Here is a 23,838-nt window from a genome sequence, read left to right as displayed (position 1 = left end):
GATATGGATAGATTCAACTTCCAAAAACCATAGATACAGTTAGCAAGAAAAAAATCTAATAAGTGGTGAGTGCATGAAGCTCAAAGGCCAAAACACCGCAAAAGAACTAAGTCGAATCAAAGTTAGCAAATAGGATATTTGCTCATTTTGGCACCGTCAAACATTTTGACCTGCCTACTTTAAGTGGTGGGGAGGAAATATTTCTTGCATTTCTTTCCTGTTATTTTGACTTAAAAATTCAAAACAGTGCTACTAAGAAAAATAAGATACATGAATGCATTGTTAGATTATTTCCATTTACCACTTCCTTCAAATACTATACCAGTAGAGGGCTCCATTATGCCTCAGCACAGAAATTCAACTGGGATCAAGGATCAGGTTCTGCAGAGGACTGGAGATGTTGCAACAGAGTAAGCAGGAACTCAGCTCTGGCTTTAGGAATACTTTTGCACCCCTTGACTGGATGGTTCCAAAATGCTGAACTAATATCATCCATATATTTTTTAATCTGAAGTGCACTGAGCAAAGGCCAAAGTTGTTGGCGCTGTTCATTCTGGCAGCCCCAGCATGCAAGTCCTGTTATGCAACATGGGCTGGGGTTTCAGAGCTAGAACTTGAACCATCCAATGTGCGGAGCATCCATAAAACTTGCCTTCTGGTTCATCACGCAAGCAATTACACAGGCGTACGTGTTTTGTACACTCACAGTGATGTCCTCACAAGAGGCTGAGCACCCATTTGTCAAAATGAACTGCAGTTCATAGAATAGGACCATAACGGACTTGCATGAAGGTTCTGAAAAGAGAGGAACAATATTGCACACTGATTCAAATGTAGATGCAGAGCAGTTCCATACAATGCATCTATTCAAACAGGCTACACACACACAAATTATTTAGAGGTGGTCAAGGAAGTATAAGAAGCTATGGAAGGAAATCATACATAGGAAAATACTGTGGTAACATTGCTGCAGTGCTGATTCTGCAAGTCATTGAAATATTGTATAAAGCATGTTTTGAAAAAATAAAGCAATACAAAAATTTGAGTTCCTTTTATTTTAGCTGGTGCGTGTCCTCTGAGGATTTAAAGCTCAAACTTTCAAGATTTTTCCTCTGTTGTCCTGAGGGCTAGAGTCTTCCTGGATTGAAAGTGGAGGCTTCAGATTATTAAATGTATGCAGTAGCTAATGCTGTATGGGGAAATTCTAGCTATCAGGGGATTCCTGGTAACACTGAGAGGTCCAGCAAGACCTCTGTGAAAGTGAAAGCGAGGGCTGAGGCTTGCCCCGCACATCCCATACGAGATACCTGACTCACTGCGTTAAAACAGAGCCCAGGATAGATTCACCACCTTTTGTTTTTGCGACCCAGCACCCGAGGTGAGTGGGATCTAGCAGGCTGACAGAGAGCTTCAAGTGGCTGCGTCAAAATAAAAAAGGAGCCAACAAGGTTTTAAAAATGCGTGAGGGATGCCCCGGCAAAGTGCTAGGTGTCTGGATCCGCCCCGGCCCGACCCCCGAGAGGAGCCGCAGGCCGCGGCGTGGGCAGCACAGGTCCCGCTCCTTCTGGCATGTTCCGGCGGGGGTGGCGGCTGTGGCGGCGGCCGGTGCTCCAGCCCGCGACCTCCCCAGCAACGAGGCTGTCCGTCCCGCGGCGGCCTCGGCGCTTCGCCGTCCCCCCCCCCCCCCCGCGGGGGGGAAAGACACCGGGGGTCGGCCCCGGGGCACCTAGGCCTGCGCTCCGGCCGCCTCTCACCGCCGCCTCGGCTCCCCTCGGCCCCGGACACTGCCCCCACCCCCTCGGCCGCCCGCCTTCCCCTCCTCTTCCCCTCCCGGTCCCTCCTCCCCGCCGGCGCCGGCCGTGCCCGCCTCGCTCCCCGCCCCGGCTGAGGGGCGGCTGCTGCTGCCGCCGCTGCCGCCGCCGCCGCTGCTGCTGCCGCTGCCGGCGGCGGCTCCGCGAAAATGTCCGAGCGCGGCGGCTTCTACCGGCAGGAGCTGAACAAGACGGTGTGGGAGGTGCCCCAGCGCTACCAGAACCTCACTCCCGTGGGCTCCGGCGCCTATGGCTCCGTGTGGTAGGTGCGGGGCGGGGAGAGGGGCCGGGAGCCGGCAGGTGCTGCGCGCCGGGAGCAGGGGGCAGCCGCGGCGCCGCCTCGGGCCCCTCGCCGCCCTCCGCCAGCCGCCGCGCGGGTGCTCCCGGGCGAGCCGCAGGGCAGACAATGCCGGGGAGCCGGTAGGCCGGCGCGCGGGTGGCGGAGACCTCCGGGCTTACGCCGTGCGCGGCATGGGTCCGCGCGGGGGGGAGGGGGGGAGGCGAGCGGCGGGTGCTCCGCGCCCCGCGGCGACGGGGGCGCGCGGGGGCTGCCCCGTGCGGCGGCTGAGGTGTCTCTGTGTGCGCGCGCGCGCGCGCGCGCATCGGCTGCTGGAGAGGTGGGTGCGTAGTGGCGAGGCGCTTTCCTTTCAGCACGCGGGAGTGCTCGCCGTGCGCCTCTCCCTGCCCCCGCCGCGGCGGGCGGGCGGGCGGCCCCGCGGGGCCGGGGCATGCCTCGCGGTAACCCGGGCAACCGGGCCGGGGGGCGGCCCCTGCCGCGCCGGCCTTCCCGCCGCTGCCCGGCGGCCGTTGGCGGGCTGCCCTGCGCGCGCCGCGCCGGCCGTTTAACGGCTCCCACCTCACAGGGCAGCCGGAGGCGCGACCGCGCGCCGTGGCGCCGCCGGGGTGCGCGCAGCCTGCTCCGCGGCTTTATCTCCTGCAAGGGGCGGCAGTTCGTGAAAGTGGGTGCCACGATGTAACCATCTGTCACCCAGCCGTTCATCAGTTGACGCCGCTCGTAATTGAGGGAAAGTTGCCCCGTGGCCAAGAATCCTGCGCAGTCATTGTGTGTCTGAGTCGGAAATAAACATTTCTCGCTCCCAAGCGAGTGGGAGGATGGGGAGTGGGGAGGCGGCTGGTAGGGCTGTGGGCACGGCTGTCCAGTGCCGCCTTGTTGCTGCCTGAGAAGCCTCTGCCCTCCGCTGCCTGGCTGCTGAGCGGCTGCCCTCGGCCCCCTGGCCTCGCCTGCAGCCTGCAGCTCCCTTGCTCTGTATTTTTTGCTGTGATAACGATACGTCTGCCCGTGTGTCTGTGAGCTGGGCGCTTCCTGGCAGACAGGTTAATGGGACTGTCGTCACAGGAGCAAGGAGCGAGGAGCTGGGGTGAATTACACGCTCAGAAAGGAGCAGAGTTTGGTGGGAGCACACCTGGAGAGGGGCTAGCGTCACTTCTGCCCCCAGAGTGCAGATTGGACAAGTCCGCCGGCAGACTGGTGTGAAAGAGAGAAGGTTTTTGCCAGGTGGTTTCAGCAGCACTGTAAATTAGGACAGAGCGTGGCTCAAGGACTTTGGAGTCTTAGTGTTGCATAAGGATTTAGCACAGCTCCTTATCATAACATGTTTCCGTTTTTTAATAATTAGCTTATCAGGTATGCAGTTTTGGGAACTCCTGGTGCAGTAAGATCAAGCTGTTGTTTTCATACTTGATGCATACTTCACTGTGTTTATAAAAGCTTTGAATCAATTTCTGGAAATAATAGTAATGTTTAAGGGGTTTCTGAAAAAGAGTCATGATTCTTTTATAAGCTAGGTAAGTGGAATAATGTGAAAACAATCTATATGGGCCTTAAATGAAGTGTACTACTCTAGAAAAAATGTTTCTTCAGAGTTTCTTAACTTTTTGCAGTTGACAAACTTGTGAATAGTTTTCACCTCTTTTGTCTTCACAGTCAGATACGGGAGAACATATATGGAGTTTCTTATTGTTTACATCCTTTTCTAGCTCTGTGAAATGCCTCAATTATATCTATTCCTAGTCTTACATATATATATATATAAAGAAGGTCCAATAATCAGCAGAAACGCTCAGCACTAGTATCTTGGAATTTGTATTTACTATTTCATGTTTCTGCTTTCGCTAGAGAACTCTAGGGAAATGCTGTGTGACTATTGATACCTGGCATTGTAATTAAAGGTTATAGGCGAGTGTTTATGTAATTGTTGTAAATAGTTTCACAGGGACCTAGTTTATTTAGACCATAAACTCCTACTTTTCTTTCTTCCCTATTGTTTTGCAAACTCGGAGCTGGATATACGGTATGAGAAGTAGTGCTGCAGTTTCCCAATTAAACCTGCATTTTGATTATTTTTCCCATTTATGCTTAAATAGTTTTAAGGGAAAACCTACTGTGCTGAATTTTGTAATGAGATGCCAAGATTTTGAGAACTTGTGAAGGAACTGAAAACATGTGGTGGTTCACTTGCTGCACAGCTGGTGATGTTTTTTTTTTTTATTTTACTCCGGTAGTGTTGTTAATTTATTCTACTTACTTCTTTTCTGCCTGTGAAGCCAAGGAAATCCTAGCATTTTATCAGTGAGGGAGCCTAGGGACTGGGATATGAAATACAGGGAAGAAGCCATGCGACAGCTTTACTCTAAAATATATGTTTAAGAACAGCTTACAGTAATAAAATATTACTCTACATTAATAGTCCTGTTAACATCAATGGACTAGAAACTCAAGCAAAAGCTTGAATGTGAGGAAAAGTTTTACCTACATCTCAGAAAAGCTGTCTATTTTTAGTGTCTATTGAAATTGATTTTTTTCTCTCTATATACACACGCCTTACCCAGGAGACCCATGAGACAGAGTCATTCCCTTGAGTAATATGCTGTATAGCTTTTGTGAGTAATTGCACTCCTGTTCAGTATCATACTTAAAAACTTACTTAAGTCTTATGGAAATCAGTGAAATTAAATAAATTTCTAAGTGCTTTGCATAATAGAAGCCGTAGCCCTGAAGTCCAAACACTGGCTTTGAAACAGGAACAAAGTTGTTGTAGCAAATCTTTTTCTACCTCACTGAAACTCTTCTAGAGTCCTTCCCTTTCCTTTTTTACTGTAAATTATCAGTCACAGCTGAAAGACTTGTGCAAGTCAAGTGATATTTGTTAAAAAGAAACATTATGTAAATATTTGTATTTAAGCTATCTTCTGCTTGCCCTTTTTATGTATGCAGTTCAAAGTCAAAATAATGTTGATATCACGTACAGTGCTTCCCAGTATATTTTTCTTCTTTTTTTTATTTAAATATAGAGTATGTGAAAAACACAGGCCCTCTTTTAGTACAAAGACTTCTACTGCTTTTCTCACTCTTTTTATGACACATTATAAAAAAAAGTCCTTCCTGGAAATCCTTGAAAGGACTTGGCCACACTGTCAGACGGCATTGCACTTTAGCATCCATATGAACCACGTGGAGAACTGTGAAGTCGTTCTTTCAAGCATTGCAGTGCATTTTGAATTACGTGTGTATCTTAATTCTGCAGAGGTCTTCCTCACCTGGGTTGTCTCCTACAGCCATTCACGTTGGTGGGTGATCTGTCATTTGTTGCTCATGGATCTGATTTTGTAAATTGAGAGAAAGTTGCAAGCCCTGTGAAAGCATAGGGTGTGTATGGTAGGTTAATTATGTTTAAAATGATCAGTGGAGTCTTCAACAGTATATTTTTTTGTCAGCATTTGTTTTTTCAAAGGTTATTTGCATATTGGCAAATACCAAATTTACATGTTTCATTTGGAGGCGTTTTCTTTTTGTGCTATTGGTTTTTTGCTCAATTTTTTTTTTATAATAGAAAACTGCTTTAACTTGGGCCAAAACTTAATTAAATAGTTTAATTTAAAGTTTCCTTGATAAATGCATTTGCACAGTTTTCACCCCAGAAGTAGGGTTTATCTCTCACTGAAGTCACAGGACTGGTTGGCTTTTGTAGAGCAGATGCTATCCCTGCTAATCGTGAATTTTAAAAATATTTTTGGTTTTAAGGGCGATAGTTAAGCTGAGGGCCATTTAGATGGAAAGCAAGCAAGCAGACTTTCACAAGAGAATTTTCATCTACCATGGTTTTGTTTCAAGCCTGGAGAAAAAAGATTGAGCTGGCCTGAGGTCAAATTGCATTTTAAACGCTTATCCCTCTTGACTGTACCTCTTAAATAATAATTCTGACTGTGTTCGAGTCTTTGAACTATTCTGGTCATACTGCTTTTAAGCTGGATCTCTGGCCTGCACCATTTCTGCTTTGCAGCTGTATTACCTTGGCAGATCCAGTGTAGTTTGGTTCCTCTAAGTCTCTTCCTTTTGGGAGCTGGTGTTAGCACCTGATTGAAGTAACTCAGAAATAGCTTTTTCATCTCTTTCTTTTTTAAGACTTTTTATTATTTACCCTAAATTATGCAACACAAATAGCAAAAGGGTTTTGTTTTGTTTTTTAAAGCCGGTATACCTCTTTTCATGCTAGGTTTTGTAAGCTGTCTTCCAACCTACTTAATTGTCTCTTTGCCTGGGAGGTATAGACAGCCTTCTGCAGCATGCTCTCTATGAGCTCTCCAACAGGTTATTTCTCATTAGCATATTGAAAATCTCTCTTTTGCCTCCTTTGGAAAGAAGATACCTTGCAAGATTAACAGAAGTGAGGCAAGAGCTTTTTTCCAAACAGAAACTTCTACGCTGTTTCTTCAGAGGTCTTTGATATCAATAGTACTTTCTCTGTGCTGTTTTTTCCTTACCTTTTGGCTTCCATCATGCAGTCTCCTTTGATTTTAAATGTATGTTCAAGCAATGCCTAACACAAACCTCAGGTTATAAAAAAAGTGTATGTTTAAAAAAAAGTATCCTGCTAACTTGGGACTGTGATAATACAGGCCTCGATTCAGGAAAGCAGGTAAGCAAAGTCTGCCTTAAATTGTTCACTCAGTGCAGCACTTAAACAGGTCTCTACATCCCGATGACTTTAAGTGCATACTTAAGATCCATTAAGTTTTTGTCCTGGCTTATCCTGGGTAAAAAACCTTAGGGTTTTTCTTGGGCTTCTGTTTTACTTTAAGAAAATACAAGTGGAAAAGTAGAAGTGGAAAACTTTATTCCTAAAGCTTGACCCATTCTTTCCCCCGTTCCACCCAATCCTATGATTTCTGGTAGGATTATAACTCAAATATTTGAGGATTCTGGCTTTCAAGATCGAGACATAAAATTACTGATACTGTCCTTTCCGGATTAAGAACCTCTTAACAAGTGCTGAGACAACTCAGCAGTGTGTGAAGTTTTTTTAAAAACTGATATAAATTGTCTTTGAGTGAAAAAGAGAACGATTTCAGATCTAGGATTTTATTTGATGATTTCTGCATGATGCTGTTCTTTAAAGGAACCCTTTCATTAGCTGTAGTAACACTAAGTATTATGTTTTCAACTACAACATCATCTTACTAGGATTATAATATGTATCATTGTAACACTGTGTGCTTATTTAAATGGTAAAGGCTTAGATAAGCTTTTAGCACACTTCCTGTGTGTATATACATCAGGAAACTGAAGACTTTATAGAGATCTATAAAGGCTGAAGGCAGAATCCTAAACTCATACAGCCAATTGATTTCAGTGGACGTCCCTTTGGGCCAGGCCTCTTTTGGATGAGGTCTCTTGTTTCCAGTGCAAACACAGGGGCTAAACTTCATCCTAAATATGGTTGTGTAATATGTGACCGGAAACATTACATCAAACAATGTTGTTAACATAGCACTTAGCTGCTGTCCAAGATCCATTAGAAGTTGTCTATTTTTGGTATGCGTCATTTAGAAGGAAACTTTTGAATACTTTCAGTTGTTTTGCAGATATTTGCGAAGAGCCCTTTCTGAGCCTAGTCAAACACTTTGCAAACTGGGTGGCAGATGAAGGCATTTGAGTCTGCTTGGAGGCAGGACACCTTGTAAGAGTGAATAAATGTGATACTCAGAAGCAAGATCTGGAAAGTGAGCTTGCAATAGGGAGGAGCAATGAGTAAAAAGGGGTTACAGGTCAGGAGAAGGATCTTTACAGCAGCATCACAAGAATAAATAGGTGAATATGGATGTAGCAACAAAAAATGTTGCAGAATGAGGAGGAGCCTCAGAGGAATATGATGAAATAGCTATTGGGGATGAAATTGTAATGGCGTTTGCAGATACAAAGCTAAAGGAGGGCAAGAATTGAAGAATATGTGAAAAACAGATCAAAGGAGGAGGAAGATGGAAGAGTGTTTCTGAGCACTGGCCAGGGAGAGATCATTGGAGAGTTCAATGAGAGTGTTTTTTTTTCAGAGCACCAGGATGGAATTTGGATTGCTTGTAATTCCTTTTGTCTAGTTTCATTTTGCGTATTTTCCATTTGTTGAAACAGCATAGTCATTGACTTTGGAAAGGAAAGGGAAGTGGAATGGTAATTGGTGGAGTCAAGGTTCATATTTAAAATGAAAGTAAGAATTCTTTTAATGAAGGAGATTGAATCAAGGAGGAAGTGGTTGTGGAGAAGGATAAGATGGGCTGAGAATAGCTATGAGAGAGATCTGTAGGTAGGATGCTGTCACTGAGCCAGTGCCATCTGTATGTGTGAGGGAGGTGGCGGAAGGAGTTGTAGAATGGAGAAGAAATGGCAAGCTCAAGACGTGTGGGGAAAATCACTTTGTATTTTTCTGCTTTTTTCAGGAGGAATTGATGAAATCTTTTTTAGAGAAAGAAATGGGAGCAGGAGATGAAAAAGGCTTGAAGAATGAACCAGTTGTGGCAGAAAGGCAGCAAAAATTATAGAATTATGGCCTTCTGTTTGGTTGTAGGTATACATTAATTAAGTAAAAATCTTCTGCAGAGGATCTCCTCCATCCTTACTGCATTGTCATTTATTGTAATATGCACCTGCCTGAGCACTTGATATAGCAGTGGCATAGCTCTCTGCTCCTCTTTTCCTGCCGTCCCTCCTGATCACAATTGCACCTGGCTAGGACACACAATCCCTGTTGCCAAGACCTTAAAGTCTTAAGGACTGGCTCCCTCAGGAAGGCTTCCCAAGGAGCTGCTTGCAATTTCAGGACCTTATAGCTACTTGATATCAAAAATCCAGTATCTTAGTTCTGTGCATGCAGTCTGTATGGGGGAGTTTCAAAACTCTTACGTGACCTGGGAACGCAGTGCTATCATTTAACATTTTGGCCGTTGTACATAGAGGGGAAAAAAGGAAAGGTCAAGGGAGAGTGGGGGAGGAATAGGAGAAAGAAGAACAATAATGTAAGTGAGATTATGTCTGTTCAGGTTTATGCATGTATTTGAAGGCGCTGAGATTTTTCATGTTCAACTTTATATCCAGATTGAGCACTAGTACTTGTAGCTGTAGCTTCTAAGCTCGCAGTTTGTAACAACCTGGCAGTCTTTTCAATGAAATGCTGAATCGACTTAAGTTTTTCATAAGCAGTGTATTTAAGCATTCCATACTGACATGGGCCTTATAGGCGGTCTGAAATACATGGTTATTTTAATATCCATGAGTTGGTTACATGCGCTGAGGGAGCTAACAGCTTATGACCCCAGCCTTCTGCATGTTTTTCTCAAAAGAATAATTCTAAACATAGCACTCCCACTGATTTAATCTATAATGTTTATAACTTCTCTTACGAAAGTGTAATTAGTCCTCTGTAAAGTTATTTGTGTGTTTCAGTAACTGTGGAGAGGTAAGAGACGGACCAGAAAACAAGAAAAGAGCTGGTAGACTTAGAGGCATTATTATTATCATGTTGTCATAGTAAAAGGAGATTGGTAATGAATGTATATAAACCTAGAGGTAAATTTTTTTATTATTATTACTATTTCACTATCTGCTTAAAAAGATGTACTTATTTTTGTGTTAGATATGCAACAGTTTTGTGGCATATGGAATAGTTATTTTTATACTTTTGTATTTAGATCTAGTGGTAAATTAATCTGAGATAACTGACTGTGATTGTACTAAAGCCAAAACAAGTGATGTTAGTGCGCAGCATAGTGTTTGGAATACTATCCAAGTGATAAGATATAATTTTACAATGCAGTAACCTGTCATCATCAAGGAAAGGTTTTTCCTCTAATGAGGAGATTAACATGTCGTTTTAGAGCTGCCTATTACTCATCCTCCCACCCTTTGCTGTATTATCTTCTCAATTTTCTTTATAGATCCCTTCTGATGCACATACATGTTATGATTTGTGAGGTCTAGTAAACAAAACAGTCTGCTATCTGTACCTTAATTCTAGCTCTCAGAAGGAGGGCGTGAACTTGCGTGAACACCAGCCTGAACTTGCGTGAAGTAAAAAGGTGTTCATAAAGAAGAAACAAATGAAACATTTCGTAGGTTTAACTTAGCTGCTTAGGTTAAGCTTACTGTGGATGACACTGGGATTCAGCCTTGTTCTGTTGTGCTCTTACTACAGTGCCAGTAGTTCTTAGGGTCCATTTTTCTTAGGGTCCATTTTCTGATATTGGATAGATGCCATGTGTGCTTTTTTCAAGACTACTCTATTTCTCAATAAAAAAGTAGGCCCCATTACAAGAACTATTGGAAAAAAACAAAAAGGCCAAGATCTTGGAGAGGACCCAGAAGACAAAGATGACAATCAAAATCTTTCAAACAAAACCTAAACCCCATGTTATCCATGTGATGACTTGCATTGACTCCTGTGAGATTTGTCATTCACTGCAGTTGTGAGGAATTGGGTGGTGTGACTGGGCACTAGAAAGTGTCCCAGAAGAGATTTCTTTTGTGTCTCCTTTCTTCTGATTTACTTGCCAATGTGCATTGCAGCAAACGCTGTCTGGCTCAATGATCAGGTTCTCTGTATGTTGACCTCTCTTCCCTCCTTTCCCCCCAGTACTTGCTCACATACTCTTTCCTGCTGCCATTACTTGTTTTCCTCAGTCAGAATGTTAAAAAACAAGAGGAAATTGGACCACGACGACACACACATCTCCTATGATGAAAGGAGTTAATGGGTACATGAATGGATACTTAGGTCTGTAGATAAGTGCTGGAGGTTGTGGCTGTACTAATATGCAGCAGAAATTCTGTGTACTTTCCCCTTTGATTTCTGAATGCCACCTTCTTTTTGCCAAATCAGTAGAGTTCAGCCCATGTGAATCCGTTTTGAGCATGAACTGCATTTTCTTTTCCCTTTTTTTACTCCTTGCACTTGCATGCAGCAGGTAAGCTTGGCACATTCTGTGGGAATTTGGCCCTTAGGTTAACCAGTGAAGTAGAGAAATTCTGGTTTTGTGCTGCAATGAAGGAAATAAAAATAGTAGCCTAGAACAATATGGGGAAGATTCTAGACATAGTATCGTTGCCACAAGGACCAATCCACTTGTCTCTAGCATTTTCTCAAGTTTGGTATGGTGTGTCCATACAGTTACCAAACCTGCAGTGTTAGGTTGAAAGTCTCACAGGCGAGGACACTAATTTGTATAAAATAAACTGGAAATGTTACCTCTTGTTTATATGTTTTGCAGTTACTCAAATGAAGCTCTGATTTAGAATGAGCATATCTAATTATTTGGACAGATACAGCGCTTCCACAAACATAAAATCACACTTTGCAGACCACCAAAACCTTGCAGTTATCTGAGGTGATGCAGTCTGAAGTAGCTGATACAGGTATTGCAGAACAGACTGGCAATTTACTGCAGACACATGGGACTGGCAACACATAGCATCAGCTTGGGTCACGCCTTCATTTTGAATCAGCTAGACCTGAGCGGGCTCCTGGAACGAAGAGAATTTATTAGATCAAACACTACACTCAAGTTGAACTTTTTCCAGGCATGTTGTATGTGCTTTTACTAGCTGTGCCCAGCTAATAAGCCTTCTCGGAGCCCAAAGCACTAGGAAGTACAGGAGACAGCTCTAGTCCAACAGGCATGCTGAGCAGTATTCTCCAAATCCATGAAGACGTGCAGGATCTGAGATGGTTGTGCATGTAAATGATTTGTCTGTCCAGTATTACTGATCTGTAACCATAATAGATAAAACTGTCCATGGACACTAGGGGAATGACTTTATGTACAGCAGTGTTTAGAAACATCGACTAGGAAAAAACTATGCCCCATCAAAGTCATGAAGTTGGCATGAGATTGTTTCAAAATCCTGTGCTTTTTGCCTTTTGAGGTTTTGGACTGCATTAGCTTCGTATGCTCAAACTTTTCTCTGAAACGTTGAGGAATGGTAAAATGTGTATATAAGTAGAGATTCTTATTTCATCTAGTGGAACATTAATAGAAATATTAAATATAGGAGTTGACAACACTGAAAAAATGTCTAATTTAAGCAGTGACTAAAAACACTAAGCAATGACTGAAAACACTAAGTCCTCTGATCTATGTCAAAATGATACCGTCACTGTAAGTAGATGGCTTACAGTGATGGCTGCTTCATCCTTGATTTTATTTGGACAGCAAAAATATCTGTCATAACTGCCAAGGGTTCTGGGTCAAGAATGATCATATCTAAAAAAAGCTCTTACAAGGACTATTATGAAGTTTTTTCTTGTATAGTAAGAAAATAGTAAGAATTGTGTTTCTTTTTAAATTATGATAGGAGTTCTATCTAAAGTGGTGTTCCCATTTACTATTGAGGCATTAGAGCATACTGCTCTATAGTAAATCAGAAATGCCAAATGATAATATGCAATTTAAAAGTCACTTATTGGCACTGCCTACAACAAATTAAATGCTAATAGTAAAGAATATTTTAGAAATGGGAGAGGGTATATCTTTTACAAGCATCAAAGTTTATCTCTGTAGTAGTATTCTGTCCAGCTATGTCAGGTAATGTAATAATTAGAAATAAGACACCCCAGAATAAGTAATTTCAAAGAAACTTAGAAAACAATAGCTGAATCATTAAAAGGATGATCTTGTTTCCAGGTATAAGTCAGTGTTATGTAACCGGTTTGCCAAAGCTGAAGCCTGTGCTCCAAAGGACCCACAGCAGTAGAAAATGCCTTGCAAAAGAGGAAGGAGCTATAAGGCAATGCAAATACCAGGAGACTGACAGAGCAGCTCTCTCCAGTTTTAGTTCAGAGGTAGGGAGTACGTGGGTTGAGTGCAGTGCAGGGTAAGGGAAGGTGAGGGCCTCTAACCCTTTTCTTAGTAACAGTGTGCCTTTGACTGGTTAAACAGCATGTTTTGAAGAAGCTGTTTTGAATCCTTTTAGTCAGTGGTTGGTCTCACAGGCCCCCAGAGGAGGGGTTTGTGCAGGTGCTAAACACAGGCAGGCCCATAGAATTACCATGACTGGAAGCAGAGATGTGCTGTCCAGGGATCCCGTGTAAAAGCTGAATGCTCTCAGGGAGATCGCATGGAAAGGGGAAACAGTTAATCCCACCACCTAGCAATTTACTCAGGGGACTATGAAGGATTCAGGAGACAACTCAGATTGCAGTTATGGTGATATAATAAGAAAAGGGAGAGACTCAATCTAAAATAAGAGCAAACATGTAATTCCACACAGGGTGGAACGTGGGCAATGTCCTGCTGCTTATGAAGTGACCACAGAGGATATCACAGATGCAAGTCATTCTTGAATCTGACGAAGAGGTTAACGAAATCTGTATATTTGAATGTTTCAGTATTAATAATTTAGAGTGTCGTGATGGGAAGCCAGGCAAGGAAACAACTTGAAGGCATTGGCTCTGGTTATTGTTTGGTACCGTTTCTTGATGTGAAGGAACTCATTTAAACCAAGTCAATTCCTGGCCTGTTCAGCTTAGATTCATAATTCCTCATTAGAGTTCCCAGAACTTGAGTCTCTGTTTGTTTTCCATTTCCTTTTTTTTTTTTTCCCTTTCTCCTGATTTGCTTCCATCCTGCATCTAAAGAGCTGCTGTCATAAGAATTACTGAAGTTAAAAAATAGTTCTTTATAGCATGTGAAAGCTTTCCAGCCCTGAGTCACATAGAGGGTAAAAAGAAATGCATCTAAAGGATAAGCAGTTTTTAAACTGCTAAAACCCACATTTGACCTTAAAAGTGGGAGGAAAGGTGTGTTTATCATGATAATGGGATTTAAAACCTAATTTCTTCTAGCCTTGTATATACACAGTATTTCACAGGGCAGTGCAAGCCGGAGCGAGAAAGCCTGTGAATTACCAGAAGAGTTGAGATGTTAAAGCCAGGCAGCTGTGTTGGGCAATGTTATTTATTTGCCTGCATAAACATTTCCTTTTTTCACTGGAAAAAAAGCTTTAGCTTAGAATACGTGTAGAGAGTAGGTATTCTGAGACTTGTGGTGCTCTTCTTTGGCTTTGTTGGCCAGGACTGCACGCATCAATTATGTCTAATCTTTGTTATTTTAATAGTGAGGCACTGGCTTCCTTCTTATTCCTTCAGACTTACTTGTGCAACCTTCATGCTGTCTCTGTGGCCAGTCATGTGAAATGTAAGATATCTCTGTTGTCAATTCTTACACCATTCCTTCCTTGAACTTCTCCACATGTTTGAGTAACACAGTGTGCTCGTGTCCTGTGTCCGCACCCTACTGTCAGAACAAGTCTCTTTATCGTATCCCTTCCATCCACTCCTTAGATTGATACCAGTCTTCTGCTGCTACGTCCTGTGCTTTCTTTCTTCTGCTCAGGGAATGCCTTTCCTGAGGTGCTCTGCAAAGCCACAACCCTCTACACGTTTAAAACTTCCCTGAAGATCCACTTCTGTGATCCTTGCAAGAAACTAGCTAAGTATTCTGCTTATCTATTTCATTTATCTCATGAGTGACTCACTCCTTCCACGGTGCCTGCAAGAAACTTGCTGATTAAATCTACTTCCTCTTATTCTATTCTTACCTAATAAAACATTGCTGCATTATGCTCTGCGTTGGGCTCCTCAGAGGCTCAGTGAATACTAGGATAACTGGGTCGTGATCATTTTTTTGGATGTCATTCTGTTCTTACAACCCATTTGTTGCTTCTCAATAAAAATAATTCCTTGTCTTCTATCTCCGTGATTTTAGTAAAGCGCCAAGTATGTGCAGGGGCCGCCAGCATGAAGCTGGTTATAGGATCAGTGTATTAGTTTGGGAGCTACTCTTGGCAAGACGTATGCTTTTTGTCTGTAGCATTTTTCTCTTACCACAATCTTCAGGAGTGTTTAAAACACTAATAATAAGCAGTTAATAACATCTAGTTACTGTCAACCATTGTCATCCTACACAACTTGCAATTTTTATATTGTTTGATTTTCAATGTTTTGTAACTCCACAAAAAGTTTCTGCCGGATAAATGTGTGAAGGTTCATCTCTGCTTACTAATGCTGTTACTAGCAACTGCAGATTGTGTTATCCACACTTTAAACAGAGAATTTTACAGGTATTGTAGTTGAACTGAATTTTAATTTAACGGGCAAGAACAACAGTTTAAAGAAATTGTTTTCTTAATGAGAGAAAGTAGCTAATTGAATCGTTTTATAAATGTACTTTGTAGTGCCGTGAAATAAAATATGGAGGCATCATTTTTATTCCTGTGTTACATAAAAGGAGTATTCATTTGTGGCTTACTATACTTGTCATGTCTTTTTGATGTTCAGAAAACTGGTCTCCCTTTTTGTGCAAATGGTCACACCTACGCTTCATGTCCTCTTCAGTGGATCATTTCCATATGTATAAAGTTAAGCACGTGCTACGTGTCCACAGGATCTGTAGGCTGAAGTTCATGGCATATACCTGTTGTTCATTTGTTACAGGTATTTCCCGAGGAGACATTTGTGACCTTGGCTATGTCAAGATTCTAATGTGATACCAGACTTCTGGCATTATCATATAGCAAGCAAATGTTCGCTAGACATAACTAATATTGCTAGACACAATGGCAGCATTCTTCGAATTATTAAAGGGTCCAGATTGTTCACTAAGATCCAGAATTTGAATCCTATTATTCCCAAAGAGTCTTGATTTGGAGAGGGAGGCTAGACCTGCATTAATGAAGCTAATTCTTTGGTTACTTTCCCTGCCAGATGGGGAAGGATTACCTGGGGGATTCCTGAACGTTACAGTAAGCGTCAGTAACTTGCCATGTGAAAAACAAGGGAGTTATCATTGAATCCTCATGGTTACTGCTGACTAGCTCTCCCAGTTGCAATCCATTAGTAAAATGTAAACGATGGCAAAGGAGGGTGTAAAAATCGCCAACAGAGTATGTTTCTCCCGTGAACTTTGGGATGTTTAGGCAGTGGAGAGCTTTGAAATGCCAGCTTAGAACATGCTTTCAATATAGCTTTCTTTTTTCTTGTAGTTCAGCTTATGATACCAAAACAAGACAGAAGGTGGCAGTAAAAAAGCTTTCAAGACCTTTTCAATCACTTATTCATGCAAGAAGGACCTATCGAGAGCTCAGACTACTTAAGCACATGAAGCATGAAAACGTAAGTGCAGAGTTAGTTCTTTCTCTTCTCATTTTTATGATGAAAGCTTGTGATAGAGACTTAAATTTCAGTTAGGTACAGCCTTTTTAGAAAAGTATGTACAGCTCTCTTCTGACTGCCCAAGATACTTGGACCTAGCTACCTTTAGAGAAGTCTTTGGAAAGGCTGCCTTTTTATGGAAAAATGATCTAACTGGATCTTGAAGATCCAGCTAATGAAATCCAAAGCAAGTGATCCTACTCTTTCAAACTAAAATGATAAAAGTACAGTGTTCTGCTCTCTACTATTGGATGTTATTGAAGCATCAGTTCAGGAAAAAATACCTCAAACCTGCTTTTGCTGAATTCTCAATGAAATTATGACAATATAATATATTTTTCCTACACAATTCACCTGTTAATCTAGATGAAAGACAGGAGAACTTCAGGCCCCAACTACATTAGTACTTGCCTAAATTTATGTCAGAACTAGTTGATTTCAGTGGGATTATCCATCTGCTTAAAAGTAGCTTGCTGAACTGAGGCCTGAATATAACAATATGGTGGATTGAAAAATATCCTGGAGAAAGGATACTAAAAAAGTTATCAACAGCAGAACAAGAAAATCTGTGAATGCCTGGTACAAGCCATGTACCAGCTTTTCTGTTGTGAGATATTACATTTCCTGGCTTGATTTCTGATTGTCTGAAGCCTTGTTCTACTTTTTGTAATTAATATATTTTTTATTGGCAATGGAGATAGCTGAGTTTGATCCCTGGACAAGCCACCTATTATGCTGGTTTTACTAAGTTTTCTGAATGATCATATGCCATGTATTTGTAAGTTTCATGCCAAAAATTCTAAGTACTGTTAATACTAATTATATGTTGTGTTATATATTTCTAAAAATAAAATGACAATTCATGTGTCTTTCAGGTTATCGGATTGCTAGATGTTTTTACACCTGCAACATCCATAGAAAATTTTAATGAAGTGTAAGTAACATTTTAAAATAATTTTGACTAGTTAGTAAGTAAATAAGGATAATACAGCTCTGGCTTTAAAAAGAAGCACATACTTTTCTAATGCACTTGAAGCCAAGGACGGCTTTGTGTAAAGAACCCCAATATGTCTTTATGCAGCTTTTCCACAAACAGGAAAGCAGAAGGGTGGCTCTCATTTTAGTACTTTTTTGAACGGTGAAGGAAAAGATTATAGGTACCTGGTGGATGGTTTGATGTTGCCTAAAGGCCAATAAACTTAAAGCTGCTTCAATTCAATTATATGTCAACTGTACATTATTTTTTCACAGCTAGATTAGGTAGTGCAGAAATGCAGGAAAGTATTCTGTTAGTTTATTTAGACAAGGTGAATTTAAGCTAGATTCTTGACTGATCTAGGGCTAGTTTTACATGCATGTTACTCAAACATACCGTTTATGTGGAGTTGCTTTTGTCACCTAGTATAAGCAGTTAGGTCAACAGTTTAGCAGAGGTAATAGTAACTAGCGTTTTTTTGGCTCCGTGGAAATTAGTGAGTCAAAATGCCTTTGACTCAGTGAAGCGAAATTAAATCATCAGAATTGGGACTGGTCGGTGCATACTTTTGTACCAAGAACTTCCTTTGGAAGAGAATTGATGTTTCTGCAAAATGTGTCAAAAAAGAAAACCTCCAGTTGGGGTGGAAGGAGTTAAACAAAGCACTCTTGTTTCAACTGATCCCCTGTTGATTTGCATCATTAGATATTCCAGGGCCTCACAGTAACTGTCGTTTGGGTATATCGGGCTTCCACTTGTGGGTCGAGGCTTCCTATTCATCTCAAAACACGATACGTTCTCCCCTCGCTGCTGTAGTGTGTCATCAAGAAATCATAGATAAGAGTTGTTAACGTCCGAGAAGAGTTTTTTTCTCTTTCTTGATATTAAAGCTCATAGTTGATTTCAATATTAAAGCTCATAGCTGACTGGAAGGAAATAAATCATATGTTAGTAGTAAACGGAAAGGGAACCTACCTTGAACTGTCTAGTTACTCTTAAGAGGTTCTTCTTTTAGGATTTACCTTCTGCCAGTCTTAAATGCGGTGTGTTTTTTTGTTTTGATCTGTGGGGTATGTATTTTATTTTCACAGGTATCTTGTGACAAATTTAATGGGTGCTGACCTGAACAACATTGTGAAGTGCCAGAAGTTGACAGATGACCATATACAGTTTCTCATATATCAGTTGCTTCGAGGTCTTAAGGTACTGGCTGAATGTAAGGATTTTAGAGTCAGCAACCAAGATGTAGTAAAGACTGGTTCATTGCAGTGACAATACTTAAACACTTTTGTTTGACAATGCTTAAACACTTTTGTTTGTGTGTTAAGAGTACACAAATATTTGTGTTTCCTTTTATCTGCAGCAATCATTTCAGAAATGATCCGATTCTTTTTTTAACCAAAGTTAAAACCACAAGCCTGCAAGTGTTTTCATGCACAATACATGTGAATTCTCGCTGTGACAGTTGACTTTAGATCAGTATCTATTGAAGCTGTTAATGAAGGAGAAGCACTTCTTACGTGATGTCTCAAGTGAACATATTCTGTAGCACACAGTGTGCGTTTTATAAAATTCACATTCTTTTTCACTATCTGCTCATGAACAGGGCAAACGTCTGAAGTGCGATGCGGCAAGTTATTCATGTTCATGCTTTGGAAGACGCAAGCCAGTCTGAAAAACTGCAGTGCTGATTTTTGTAGAGAGCAACAAATGAGTGGAGAGATAAGCAAGTTAGCTGCATTATTTGGAAAACTTGTGGAAGTTTACCCTAGCAGTGTACTATGTTACACGCAATCACATAGGATTTACACTGCTTGTAAAATCATTGTTTTGTTTAATCATATCCATTAAAATGTACACAATTAGATAGTACAGACAATGATATTGTAGCAAAATTTTCTTGCTAAAGAATTAAAGTGTATAGATCGTTTTGCTGACATAAAGCATATAAGTGTCTATAATCAGATGCAGAAGATGCTTCCCAGTACTTGATGATAAGCATTTTTTCAGACCAAAGCTAATAATTTTTTTTCTAGGCATAAGCAAAAGGAAAAGAGAGCTAGGGATCAGCAGCTTTAGCAGTTTACTTTCCAATACTCAGTGTTTTAGACACGGAAGATAGCTGTACGTTTGAAAGAAAGCTGTCGTAAATCATTGCTATGAAGTAGACTTGTTACATGGCTTTGAGCAAGTCACCTGGTGCCTGAGACAGTAACTCATATTTGTGCACGTGGGTTCTGTCAATTTAAGTGCAGATTTCAGTGAATAAGGATTGCAGAACTGAGTCCTTAATTGCTTTGTCTCGTTTACTCAAGTTAATAGCTTAACTAGGAAGATGGATTCTAGAATTAATTATCTGGCTTGCAGTCTTGAATAAAAGACTATGTTGTGTCAGAGCTAAATAATAGTAGGAGCAGTGCACCAAAGAGAAAATTAGTTTCAGAAATGGATTCAGGTTCATTTCAAGCTCTGTTTTAAAGAGGAGAGTTTGACTGTGGCTTGCCTTTCTCTCCTGGAATTGAATTTCTCGTGTCTCATTAGTTAGAGCACATTTGATCACAGGTAACTCCTGGTTTACACCTGTGCTGCAGTCATTACAGCTTGTGCTTACATACCTGAGTAGGCTTTGGATTCACTGGTACAGGTGTTCAGCACTATTCAACACAGGCATCAAGTCCTGCAGAAAAAGCTGTCTGAACACGTGAAGCGTTAACCTGGAGTCCAGCAGTTTCAGTAGTTTCTGAACTGCTGGTACAAGGTTTGTTAGGGTTACCTAAAGGAACCGCTATCTCAGCACAACACAAGCATAGTTGATTCTGTTGCAAACAGTGCTCTAGTTTCCTCTCCATTCAGTTGTTACAGCTATTCTGAAGAATATTTAGGGATAGGGTCCCTACCTTTTTGATAAGCAGTACATAGATATGGAATGAGAAGAATGTGTTTTTCCTTTAGGTTTTTCCCATTCAGAATACAGATTTTGCATACAATCACTGCTTCTAGAAAGGTTAAATTGTCATCAACAGAAGTGAGTGTTTTAGAGGACCTACTGATCTTTGTTGTCAGTAAAACTATAGATGAGATGTCTTAATCCTAGCAAGTTGAGTGAAGGCTGTTACAGAGGAAGTTTTTCTCAATCTCTATTTAAATTGTTACGTTTTATGTAAAATTAGCAGAGACACTAAAGGCTACTTAAGGTCCCTCCTTTGAAAGTGGACTTGAAACAATGCTGTGGCCTAGGTGGATATTCTGGCCTCTAATTTGTCCAGAGGCATGAATATCTCTCACCTGCATTCAGAATGGGGAGGTCACTGAAACGTGAGGTGTTCACAGTATGGGAAGATGTATATCATCTAGGAGTCAGTACTGCTACCTAGGCCACTGGCTCACTGAGAGACTAGCTGATCAAAATGGACATCAAGATATAATAATGGATATCCAGACAGGAATAAATTTCAAATTAGAATGAAACTTTTGACAGAAGAATTACTGCAACTGCAGTTTTTTATGAGAGAATCCAGTGTTCATGGTTACCTCTCTGGAAATATCTAGCCCTGGCTAAGAGAAAACAAGTAGGTTTGAAGATCGTCACATCTCTGTTTGCCCTAAAAATGTGGTGTGACTCTTTTCTGTATATAAAACCATCAGTTTCAGTAGCAAAAAGATAGATCAAGTGACTTGCATCTCCTTTCACTTCTAACTTCAAATCTTACTTTTTTTCCCTCTTCATTTCACAGTATATTCACTCGGCTGGAATCATCCACCGGGTGAGTTCACTCATTGCTGTAATAAAAATGAATGAAGCATGTCCCTCCATGCATTGAATGTGTTATCAAGACATTGCTATAATATGCTTTTAAAGGTTAAAATAGTATCTGACTAACTCTATTTGTTCTGGTACAGGACCTGAAGCCAAGTAACCTAGCTGTAAATGAAGACTGTGAATTGAGGGTAGGAGTCATGCTCTTGTGATGATGAATGCTGTAATAGCTCTCAAGCTGGCAGTTTTCTGAGGAAACATTAGTTGGCATTTTTATTTCTCATTCAATTAATTTCATCTGTTTGCTACTGTTGCTCCCCAGCACAGAAAAAACATTTCCATGAACATGTGTTTTCTCCCAAATGTTAATGTGTTGTTGAAACAACTGTCTTTGCAAAATGCTCGCCTCTCCTTCCTCACAAAAGGTACGTAGGTTAGTAATTTGGCCCATGAGCGAGTACTTCAGCTGAGTATATCTTGAAATTTTAAGCTGTGATATGTATCTACATCTGCAATGTTTATATGAAGCAACTTAATAACTTTCATTTTTATTTCTACAGAACATACAAGCTAAATTAAATAATGATATGAGGAAAAAAAAGATACCAGTATTACCAATTACATTACCAGTTAGAGGCAGTAAAAAAAAGAAACAAAAACAACTGTAATCCACACTTCTCAAATACTTTTTTAATGCCCTTGTCTGTATAAATACATATCCTTCTGTATCTGTGTGATACTATATAGTAAGAATGAGGGTCTAGGGAAGGAAGAGATATCTTTAGCTTCTGGAGCCTTTACGTTTAAAAAGTGAGAAGTTTAGCATTTCTCTGTGACAGCCAGAAACATCTTTCTGTCTGTGAGTGAGACTCTGATGTAAACTTTATTCTAGCAGTGAGAGATTTAAGGAAAAATTCCAAATATTATGAGAACAGCAGAAAATCACAGTACTGAATAAGAGAAATGCAGTTAGCTTCTGGGACTAATCCTGATCTGTGCTAAGAAACTATAGTTCCTTGGTGTTTTAGTGACAGTTACAGATGCTCAGCAAGTTTCATGATTATCCCTTTAATGTTTTCATGCATATACGTTCAGCATCTGTGAAATGTTATGCATCATCAGGGTCTCATTATTCACTTCAAAAATGTGTCCCATATTTTGTACTGTAAGTAAAGGAGACTTTTAATCTTTTTTTCTATTATTATTTTATCTGTGCACGTCCTTTCTCCATTTGTTACATTGTTGTTTGCTTTGTTTGTTTTTAAAGCTTTACATCCTGTGATGTAAAACTAAATAGAAGCAAAAAGAAGGTGTGCGTGCGTGAACGCGTGTGTTTGTGTACACGTTTGACAGACGGGATCAGCAATTAAAGAAAAATATTGCTGAAAGCCTTATTAGAATAAGGATATTAGTGTTGAAGTTTCAAGCCATTATTCATGCCTTTTTTGCCTCATGGTGGTTTTTTTTTTTTTTTGCTTATTTAAGAAATAATACTTTTAAAGTATATTAAAAGTAAGATGCTAAGGTATTACTTATACCTTAATATTTTTCATCAGGGTTTTTATATCTTTAAATTGGGTTGTAACTGGGCAATTTTTAGTGATACTCTTAAAATTGCCTTGCTACCAAAGAAAAGGATTTGCTGTCAGCTTAATAAATAATACTGGATCCCATCAGGGGGTTAATTCACATTTCTACTTCAAGAGATGCTAAGTATCTCAGATGACTGACTTAATGAACAGCACTGAAGCTTAGATGGTACACTTTCACAACAGTATCTCTCAGAGTTAAGGATACCTTTTAGCTCCGTAATTAGTAGGATGTAGACTAATCGAAAAATAGAAAGCAAAGAAACGAGCAGAAAAAATTAACTGAGATAACTTCCTATCAATGCAAACTTAGCAAAGGAGAGCATATGGAGGATAACATTTTGCCATCAACCGTATGAGTAACATATGCATTTAAACAGAGCTCCTTTGTTGTTTTGCAGTGAGGGGGGTTCTACTGAAAACAGATGGCATGTGATTTAAATGTACCTTGTTATGTAGGATATATGTTTCTCTCCTAGTGTCATCAGAATGAGGTGTGATTTGCATAAATGCTACCTGTATGTAACAATACTTAAATAGCTGTGAGAGGGAATCAGTCGAACTTCTGGGGATTTGTGATTAGCTTGTGTTGTCTTTAAATGTTATGACTAGCGGCATTTGGAGATGGCATTTTACACAAATGTTCCCAGTTGATAATGTTTCATCTTTATAGCAACAGTGCTTATTTTTAGCAAATGAATGACAGAGGAAAACTGAGCTTGAGGAAAAATGTAAAGTTTGTCTTAGAGGGCAAACTTTCTCAACATTATAGTCATATATTCATGGCCAGATCCCTCGCTTTGGGGATGTCTCTGTGTAGACCCACAGAGCGCCCACAGCAGGGAGAGCAGATGAAGTCCTCCATTGAATCTTTTGCCGTTGAACTTCACTGAAAGTGAGGTACTTGGACTTCTGAAGAAACTCAGAAGTAAACAATGGAGAAAGTCAGTTCCTATAACAAAATTAAAAAGAATTTTTAAATTTTTTTTTTTATTCTGTAGATTTTAGACTTTGGTTTAGCTCGACAAACTGATGATGAAATGACTGGCTATGTTGCAACGAGGTGGTACAGAGCTCCAGAAATTATGTTAAACTGGATGCACTACAATCAAACAGGTAAATTATGAAGACTTTCATTTTGCTTCAGCTGGATGTAGTTATAAACTAAGAAGCAATCTGTTTAATGATCTTTCTCATTCATCATACGTAT

The 23,838-nt window shown here is 40.6% G+C and overlaps 1 protein-coding gene across 2 annotated transcripts in view; it reads left to right on the top strand.

The window, feature by feature from the left end:
• The first annotated feature begins 1,505 nt into the window (after positions 1-1,505).
• The window catches only part of MAPK11 (mitogen-activated protein kinase 11), a 38,331-nt gene continuing 15,998 nt past the window's right edge, over positions 1,506-23,838 (top strand). Inside the window, exons 1-7 of one of the 2 annotated variants that reach the window (XM_068931562.1) lie at positions 1,506-2,073; positions 16,138-16,267; positions 17,182-17,240; positions 18,374-18,485; positions 21,017-21,046; positions 21,183-21,230; positions 23,630-23,744. In XM_068931562.1, the coding sequence (XP_068787663.1) occupies positions 1,961-2,073; positions 16,138-16,267; positions 17,182-17,240; positions 18,374-18,485; positions 21,017-21,046; positions 21,183-21,230; positions 23,630-23,744 (607 nt within the window). In that variant the 5' untranslated portion in view covers positions 1,506-1,960. Of the gene's footprint in view, positions 2,074-2,105; positions 2,232-16,137; positions 16,268-17,181; positions 17,241-18,373; positions 18,486-21,016; positions 21,047-21,182; positions 21,231-23,629; positions 23,745-23,838 lie in introns of those variants that run through there. The other variant, XM_068931571.1, reaches the window with a different exon arrangement.

Source organism: Struthio camelus, chromosome 1, assembly GCF_040807025.1.
Source record: "Struthio camelus isolate bStrCam1 chromosome 1, bStrCam1.hap1, whole genome shotgun sequence".
Classification (NCBI taxonomy): domain Eukaryota; kingdom Metazoa; phylum Chordata; class Aves; order Struthioniformes; family Struthionidae; genus Struthio; species Struthio camelus.
The sequence above is the reverse complement of the archived record's forward strand: the minus strand, read 5'-3'. Positions and strand labels throughout refer to the sequence as shown.